This window comes from Oncorhynchus keta, unplaced genomic scaffold (assembly GCF_023373465.1).
Source record: "Oncorhynchus keta strain PuntledgeMale-10-30-2019 unplaced genomic scaffold, Oket_V2 Un_contig_2186_pilon_pilon, whole genome shotgun sequence".
Lineage (NCBI taxonomy): Eukaryota > Metazoa > Chordata > Actinopteri > Salmoniformes > Salmonidae > Oncorhynchus > Oncorhynchus keta.
The window spans coordinates 334,917-344,716 of NW_026282653.1; the positions used below are offsets into that span (position 1 = coordinate 334,917).

At 39.6% G+C, this 9,800-nt stretch overlaps 1 protein-coding gene across 1 annotated transcript in view; it reads left to right on the plus strand.

Annotated features, from left to right (window-relative positions):
* LOC118375193 (plectin-like) overlaps positions 1–9,492 on the plus strand; it is a 114,385-nt gene extending 104,893 nt beyond the window's left edge. The window contains exon 33 of the mRNA XM_052505005.1: positions 340–9,492. Coding sequence (XP_052360965.1) covers positions 340–6,678 — 6,339 coding nt within the window. The 3' untranslated portion in view covers positions 6,679–9,492. The remainder of the gene's footprint in view (positions 1–339) is intronic.
* Positions 9,493–9,800: the final 308 nt, after the last annotated feature.

Sequence of the window (9,800 nt, forward strand, 5' to 3'; positions counted from 1 at the left end):
CTTCTCAAAAACACTAACACATAAAGGAGATCCAAATGTCCTATTCATGTGAATTGCAGAGACTGTCATCAATACTAAGTGTCCAGCTCATGAACTGAATGTTGCAGCGTTTTGTAAATTAAATTGTATTTTCTAGCAAATGCTTTTCAAATGAAACCGATTTCGAATACATTTCAGAATATTACATGTCGTATATAATATATCATATTTATATATTAATATTTTGATTATATTATGTAGCAGTTAACTATAATCAGAATAATATAATGTTAAGACCATGTGCAAAAATGTCTTTAAAGTTGTATTAATTTTATCTTTATTTTTTTCTCTCCAAATTAGATGGCCAATGCCCAACAAAAACAAATTAAAAAGGAAAAGATAATTATTGAGCAGACTATCCTGAAAGAAAAACAAATGTTGCTGAAAAAAGAAAAGCTCATTGAGGAAGAGCTTGAGAAACAGTTTGAAGATGAGGTTAAGAAGGCCAAAGCCCTCAAAGATGAGCAGGATCATCAAATGAAGCAGATGGAACAGGAGAAGAAGAAACTCCAGGCTACCATGGATGCCGTTTTGAAAAAGCAGAAGGATGCTGAGGAGGAGATGTGCAATAAGCAGAAAGGGATGCAGGATCTTGAAAATAGAAGGCTTGAACAAGATAATTTGTTGGGTGAGGAGAATAAAAAGCTTCATGAGAAGCTGCAGCAACTTTCTACACCTAAAAAATCAGTAACACCCCACACTAAAGAAAGGGAGATTCAAACTGAGGAGGTCCCTGAAGACCAGCTAATTGCAATGACAATGGTGGGGACTACAAATAAAGTATTCAATGGGTCTGAAGTAGTAGATGGTGCAAAGACAAACAAAGATTCACCATTTGCTTTTGATGGTATTAGGGACAAGGTTCCCGCCAGCAGGCTCCATGACATTGGTATACTGAACAAAATGGACTTTGACAAGCTGAAAACAGGGAAAACCACAGTGCAAGACCTGAGCAAGACCGAGAAAGTGAAAACATGTCTCAAAGGCAAGAATAGTGTTGGCGGAGTCTTGACCCCAGCCAAGCAGAAAATGAGTGTGTATCAGGCCATGAAAGAGAATAAACTTTCTCCTGGTGCTGCCACAATGCTTCTTGAAGCTCAGGCAGCATCTGGGTACCTCATTGATCCAGTGAAAAACAGAATGCTCTCTGTGGATGAAGCTGTAAAGGAGGAATTAATAGGTCCAGAACTCCATATCAAAATGCTTTCTGCAGAAAAAGCAGCTACTGGTTACAAAGATCCTTATACTGGAGACAAAATCTCACTCTTTGAGGCAATGAAAAAGGGTTTGATTGAACAAGACCAGGCCGTTAGACTTCTGGATGCTCAGATTGCAACTGGTGGAATAATTGACCCTGTCAATAGTCACCGTGTACCACTCCAGACAGCCTATAAGCAGGGCCAATTGGATTCTGAGATTAACAGAACTTTATCAAACCCTACTGCTGACTCAAAGTTATTCCATGACCCAAGCACTCAGGAGAGCCTCACTTATCAGCAACTATTGGAGAGGTGCACCTCAGATGCAGAGACAGGCCTACTTGTGTTACCAATCACAGAGAACGCTGCACAAAGTGACAAGACCTACACAACTGAAGAGACTAAAGATGTACTCACTAAAGCAAATATCTCTGTTCTAGTTGGAAGATTCCAAGGAAAGACTGTGACCATTTGGGAAATCATTAACTCAGATTATTTTACAGAGCTACAGAGGAAGGATCTGATTCATCAGTATAAGACTGGAAAAATCACAATAGAAAAATGTATCAAAATTGTCATTAGTGTTGTGGAAGACAAAGCGAAGAAGAATGAAATTGTGTTTGATGGTCTGAGGACACCTGTCACTGCAGCTGAACTTCTAGAATCAAAGATCATCGATAAAGACTTGTTCAACAAATTGCATAATGGCAAAACAACTGTCATTGAAATCTCTGAGATGGAGTGTGTTAAGAAAGCCTTAAGAGGAACACCTAGCATTGCTGGAGTGATCATTGAGTCAACCAAGGAGAAAATACCATTCTATCAAGCTGTAAAGAAACAGATGCTCTCTCCCGAGACTGCATTGACTCTTCTTGAGGCTCAAGCTGGGACTGGATTTATAATTGACCCTGTCAAAAATCAGAAGCTCACTGTGGATGAGGCTGTTAAATCAGGTCTTGTTGGCCCAGAGATGCATGAAAAACTTCTGTCTGCAGAGAGAGCTGTTAATGGCTACAAAGATCCCTACACTGGAAAGAATGTATCCCTATTTCAGGCAATGTTGAAAGACCTTATTAAGAAAGACCAGGGTATCCGTCTGCTAGAGGCTCAGCTTGCAACTGGAGGTATAATTGATCCAGTCAAAAGTTATCGCATCCCACATGATGTTGCCTGTAAACGTGGATATTTTGAAGAAGAAATGAACAAGACCTTGAGCAACCACACTGATGAAACTAAAGTATTCTTTGATCCTAACATGTGGGAGAATGCATCTTATGTACAACTCATGAAAAAATGTGTCACTGACAAAGAGACTGGTTTTCCATTTCTTCCGCTCTCAGAGAATGCAATTCAAAAGTCAAAAGAGAAACAAAAGTCAAAAGAGGATCATCAATACACTGAGCTCCAGATCAAAGATGCCTTGAATCAGGCAACAATGGAGCTGCAGTATGGACCTTTCAAAGGAAGGAAAGTCACTATTTGGGAGATCATAAACTCTGAATATATTACAGAGGAACAAAGAATCGAGGTAATTCAACAGTACAGAACTGGAAGAGTGACTATTGAACAAATTATTACAATCCTTGTCACAATGGTTGATAAAAAGGAGACCAAGAAACAGGAAAAAGAACAGGCCAGCTTTGAAGGTCTTAGAGCACCTGTCACTGCCAACTCATTGTTTGAATCCAAAATAATTGATGAAGCTACATATGATCAACTCCAACAGGGCGAAAAGAAACCGAAAGAAATCAGTGACATGGACGCAGTCAGGAAATACTTGCAAGGAACAGATGGACAGATTGCAGGCATCTATATGGGTGACTCAAAGGAAAAGGTTAGCATTTATCAAGCAATGAAGAAGAATATATTGAGACAAAATACAGGTCTTGCATTACTCGAGGTACAAGCAGCAACTGGTTTCATTATCGATCCTGTCAAAAACCAGCGGTACACTGTGGATGATGCTGTGAAAGCAGGAGTTGTTGGTCCTGAGGTTCACGAGAAACTTCTTTCAGCTGAGAAAGCAGTGACTGGTTTCAGAGATCCATACACAGGCAACATTATTTCCCTCTTCCAAGCCATGAAGAAGGAGCTTGTGCTACGAGAACATGCCATTCCCCTTTTGGAAGCTCAGATGGCCACAGGGGGGATTATTGACCCAGTCAGCAGTCACCGTGTCCCAAATGATGTTGCCTTCCAACGTGGCTATTTCAATAAGCAGATGGCTAAGACCTTTACTGACCCGTCAGGGGATATCAAAGCCTTCGTTGACCCCAACACTAATGAAAGTTACACGTATAAACAACTGCAAGAGAAATGCATAAGAGATCCAGATACTGGTCTGTGCTTCCTGCCACTATCAAAAGCTGAAGCTCAAAGTCCAGTGGATAAGTCCTACGTATACACAGAAGAACAGGCACAGACAGACTTGACTAAGAGTCAAGTGGATATCCCTCATCAGACCTATGGAGGGAAGGTAATGACCCTATGGGATGTCATGATGTCAAACCTGCTCCCTGAGGAGGAAAAGCTAAGGCTCCTGGAACAGTATCGTCGTGGGCAAATCACAAAGGAGAGAATGATCATCATCGTCATTGAAATCATTGAACAAAGGGACATACTGAAAGTAGAGCAGAGCATGTTCTGTGACGTGATCAGACGAAGAGTCACTATTGAGGAGCTCTACAGTTCTCGCATTATCGATCTTCAAACATACAATCTGTTGAAGCAAGAGAAGAAAACTATCCGTGAGGTTATGGAAATGCCATCTGTAAAGCAGTATCTGTTTGGCACTGGCAGTATTGCTGGAATCCTCTCAGACTCCCCCTCTAAGGTCAGTATTTACCAGGCATTGAAGAGAGGTCTCATTAAGCCTGATTTTGCTATCAGTCTCCTGGAGGCCCAAGCAGCAACAGGATTCATCATTGACCCTGTGAAAGATGAATTGCTAACTGTTGACGAGGCTGTGCGCAAAGGGATAGTCGGCCCTGAAATCCATGACAAACTTCTTTCTGCCGAGAGGTCAGTCACTGGCTACAAGGATCCTTACAGTGGAAAAGTAATCTCTCTCTTCCAAGCGATGAAAAAATACCTTGTTCCTGAGGATTATGCCCTGAGGCTCCTTGAAGCCCAGGCTTCCACTGGAGGCCTTATGGATCCAGAATACTACTTCCACCTTCCCACAGATGTTGCCATGCAACGCGGGTACATCAATAAGGAAACATTTGACAGGATCACTGATCCAAACTGTGATATACAAGGTTATGTTGATCCAACCACAGAGGAGAGACAGACTTATGCCCAACTGCTGAAGAGATGCAAAGTTGATAAAGAGAGTGGTCTGCGATTACTTTCGATGGAAGACAGAAGGCTGCTTTTCAAGGGTCTCAGAAAGCAAGTTACCTTGGATGAGCTGCTTTGTTCGCAGATTATTGACCAAAAGACATACAATAATCTCACTGAAGGCCTTATCTCAGTGGAAGAGGTCAGCAGAGAAGTGAAGAAGTACCTTGAGGGCACAAGCTGCATTGCCGGAGTATATGTAGAATCTAGCAAAGATCGTCTGTCAATCTACCAAGCAATGAAAAAGAACATGATAAGACCCGGGACAGCCTTTGAACTTCTTGAGGCTCAAGCAGCAACAGGATATATAATTGACCCAATACAGAACCTGAAGCTGAATGTTGGTGAAGCTGTTAAAATGGGAGTCGTTGGTTCAGAGTTCAAAGACAAGCTCATCTCTGCTGAGCGTGCCGTTACAGGCTACAGGGATCCGTACTCTGGCAAGAACATCTCTCTATTCCAGGCTATGAAAAAGGGTCTCATTCTGAAAGACCATGGCATTCGACTATTGGAAGCCCAAATTGCCACTGGTGGGATCGTTGATCCAGAAGAGAGTCACCGCTTGCCAGTTGAGATGGCCTACACACGTGGTCTGTTTGATGAGGAGATGAATGGCATTCTTACAGACCCATCTGATGACACGAAAGGCTTCTTTGACCCTAACACTGAGGAGAACCTCACTTACCTGCAGCTGATGGAGCGATGCCTGATTGACCCGGAAACTGGACTTGCACTTTTGCTGTTAAAAGAAAAGAAACGTGAGAGGAAGACATCCTCCAAATCGTCTGTGCGTAAACGTAGAGTAGTCATTGTTGACCCAGAGACAGGCAAAGAGATGTCTGTTTACGAGGCATATCACAAAGGACTTATTGATCACCAGACCTACATGGAGCTTGCAGAGCAGGAGTGTGAGTGGGAGGAGATTACTATATCCTCATCTGATGGTGTTGTGAAGTCCATGATCATTGATAGAAGGTCTGGCCAACAGTATGATATTGATGATGCCACCACAAAAGGCCTCATTGACCAGTCTGCTCTGGATCAGTACCGTGCTGGCACTCTGTCCATCACAGAGTTTGCGGACATGCTGTCCGGAAACGTAAGTGGCACCAGATCTAGGTCATCCTCCTCTTACTCCAATAGTTCAGCCCCCTCTATCAAACCCCCAGCAACAATATGGAATGACCCAACAGAAGAATCGGGCCCTGTGGCTGGAATACTAGATACTGACACATTGGATAAGGTGTCAGTGACAGAAGCCATGCACAGAAATCTTGTGGACAATATCACAGGTCAAAGATTGCTGGAGGCTCAGGCTTCCACTGGTGGCATCATTGATCCAAATACTGGAGAGAAATTCTCAGTTGCAGATGCAGTGAACATGGGACTTGTGGATAAGATCATGGTTGACCGAATCAACCTGGCACAGAAGGCCTTCAATGGATTTGAGGATCCCCGAACCAAAACAAAAATGTCTGCTGCACAAGCATTACAAAAGGGGTGGTTGTATTATGAGGCGGGACAGAGATTCCTAGAAGTACAATATCTAACTGGTGGTTTGATCGAACCAGATGTCAATGGCAGAGTTCCACTGGATGTTGCTATCAACAAGGGCACCCTAGATGCACGTACTGCACAGAAGCTACGGGATATCAGTCGATACTCCAAATACCTCACCTGCCCCAAGACAAAGCTTAAGATCTCATACAAGGATGCGATGGATAGAAGCATGATTGAGGAGGGTTCTGGTCTGCGTCTGTTGGAAGGGTCTTCTCAGTCAAGTAAAGGCCTTTACAGTCCTTACAGTGTTAACAGTTCTGGGTCAGCATCCGGTTCCCGGCCCGACTCAAGAACGGGCTCCAGGTCAGGCTCCAGACGAGGGAGCTTTGATGCCACAGGCTCTGGCTTCTCCACTAATTTATCTTCCTCATCCTTCAGCTCCACAAGCTATGGGCGCAGATATGATGCAGGATCACACAGCGGATTTAGCATGGATGCGCTAGCACAGGCCCTGACATCATTAGCAATGGGCAGGAACTGCAATTCTGAAGAGAGAAGTTTTACCACAATACACACCAATTACTCCCCAGTTGCCTAATTCTTATTAGAAAAATAGTCTACCTTTATTCTGCTCTGCATGTGGTTATTATGGGGCTTTTCAGCAATATATTGTAATTATTTTTGCTGGCTTTAAGTGAATTTGGTCAAAATTTGATTCAGTTTTACATTTTCAAAGTACATTTTAGGTTGGTCTCTTTTGTATTGTGTCTGAGAAGTCCATTTGTGTTGCATTATTTATATGCTTAAATACAGAAGAGCTGACTGTATTCAAAATATCTTTTTATTTTTAGCAACTATAATGATATTGCTAATAACCTTTTCAATATTAGACATATTGAAAATGTTCTATTTTTAAGTCAGCTTGTTATTAATTGTAATTAACATTTTCTGACTTGGGTTAAAATTATATTTGGATTCTATTAAATTCCATCAAAGAAAGTATCTTGGTTAAAGTATCCATTTTTATAGCAAACCAAATTAGATGTGAAAGCTGTTAAACTATTTGGTAGGAGGACATTTAGAATGTCTAGAAATAGATACAAAACGTCCAATCTGCAGAGCAGAGTAAATAGTCACAGAACAATGATTTATTATAACACTGGAGCAAATGCTTCAAGAAAACCAAGCCTCAAAATATTTTCTTATCTCTGCTGTACTGTCCCTAATACTGTGCCAATGTCTGGATTCTACCTATCCCCTGCTTGTGATATACAAGGGACTATCAAACAGTTAAAACTATGCAGTCTTTATACAGTTAAGCATCCTCCTGGAGAGAGCATTCCAAGGATGGCAATCCCAACATAATAAAACATGGACCAACACACTTGAAGTAAAAGATGCCTCACATCACCATGAAACACCATTGGACACCCCTGGTCTCATCTCAAGCTGCAATAACTTCTCAGCAGAAATCGTTTTGCCAGACACAAATCTTGAATCAATTCTGTATATTCAAGTATTTTTTTCTTCATTTTGTTGAAGCCTATGTTTTCCTGAGACCGTCAAGTCAAAACGAAGAACTTAGCTGAAATAAACGTTAGCATTAACACTTAAGACTACACCGAGATACGTTTACATAATTCAGTTTCGCCTTTTATTTTTCAGATAATTATTAACAAATAACTCTGAAAAGGCAGATCTTAATGTTTATTATGCAAAATATAATGAATCATTGTACTGCCTTGCTTCTACCCTACACCTGCCTACTAATATATCTGATCTCATATGGTAACAGCCCTAACCACCACCACATGAATCACAATTGCTGTATTGTAATGTTTTTGTTAGTGCCTGCATATTCAATGCATGAAAGGGTTTCACAGACTACAAGGTGTGAATAATACTGTAAATTGAGTGATTCAGAACTGGAAAAATAATATGGTTATCATCAGGTATTTCCCAAATTCATGGCAGTCATACAAATGTTCTTAATATTTTCATACCGCATCGACACCCTTTTATTTCACTAGATTGAACTAAGAACATTTGTACAAGGCTAAGATTTAAATAAATGTTTATCACAAAAATGATTCAGTTTTGAAATCTTTACTGTATTCTACATATGACTGTATTCTACATATTTGGAAAATATATTTTAGCTTCGTCACTTGTTGCCTCGTGAACCAGTGTTCATATTTCCCAAGACAATTGCTTGTTTTTTTTCTTCCTTCTTCTTTCCTTTGTAAATCATCATGTTCTATCTCAATATTCATTATATTTTCATATGATACATTTTATTTTTGCTTTGCATGTTGTACAAACCTGGTTGAAAATATTCAATATAAATAGTTGTATCCATTTTTTCGTTGTGAAGCCTTTAAAATGGTTGGAAGGATGTACTTTAAAGTTGGGTTATCAGGCATGGTTAAAATGGTGTATTGAAAGGGTGACATTGTATTTTAATGTTAAGACCTTAAGAATGTAAATAAACGTATGAGGTATGAATACGAAATGCAATGTCTTTTGAGTATTTACATTTTTTTATGTTCGAGTGAAGATTTTTGCACTCCAAACAAATCTTTATGTAAAGATGCACTATGCAGAAATCGCTCCACCATAACCTGTTTGCTAAAATGTATAATTATTTGCCTAATTTCAGTTTATTTAACCATGAGTTTTGTATAGAAAATCACTGTACCATGTAAACTGCTGCAAAATATATTTTTCACAACCAGAAATATTGTATTTTCAGCTGTTTGAAGCCGGCGTACAAAACCGAAAGTAAAAGATGCAAAAAATAAACTTTAGAACGGGAAGCATAGAAATAGCACAGATTGAACAGATCTAACGCTTCTTATACTTGCTTTCAATGAGAATGATAGATATATAACTCACATTTCTATGGGTATTTTGTCAGCTCGCCCAATAACTGTAGCTTTAATTCAGTGGAATTCAACACAAGAATAAGGGCTTTATGGATGTAATTGGAGAATCAGTATTTTAAGGTTTGAATGCATTGCTCTTAGACAGTTGTCACCTCCAGTATGTTTTTGTACTCACAAAACACTATTCACAACTCACTTGCTCTTAATAGCTTTCTAATTCTTCTGAATGATTTAATGACACAGACAATAATACAATACAAAAGGTGTGGAACTCTATCTTCACATAAGCACAAGTGAAATTGAGCCACAGTTAAGTGTCAAATGAGGTGTTAGAATATTCCATCCAATTGGTGACAGATTCTCATGTGAATATTAAAAAATCTGCATTAAGAAAATATGTGTATTTTCCCACCAGTGGTGTTTCCACCAAATGGACTTCTTGCAGATAAAAATCAGTGCATGTTGACATATGCACACAAAATGTAGCTTTTCACTTCGTTTTCATGTACCAAATAAAAATTTAAAGTTCAATCTATTTCCATTGCATTTTTGACTTTTTTAATTTAGAAATTAATCTTAATCTAAACTATATTTTTCACAATTTCTTGTTTACAGGGAGCTATAGGTATCATCTCTGCACATCGGGAAATACATATCACAGTTATTATTTTGGATATTGAAATATCAACTATTCATGTAGTTGTACATCGTATCTAAAATCATAAGACTCAACATTTCCCCCCCAAAACAGTTCTCAGGACACTCATCAACTGCTTGAGGTCTAGCAATGCAGCTCATATTGAGAAAAATATTATATAGTGAAATGCTTATTGGT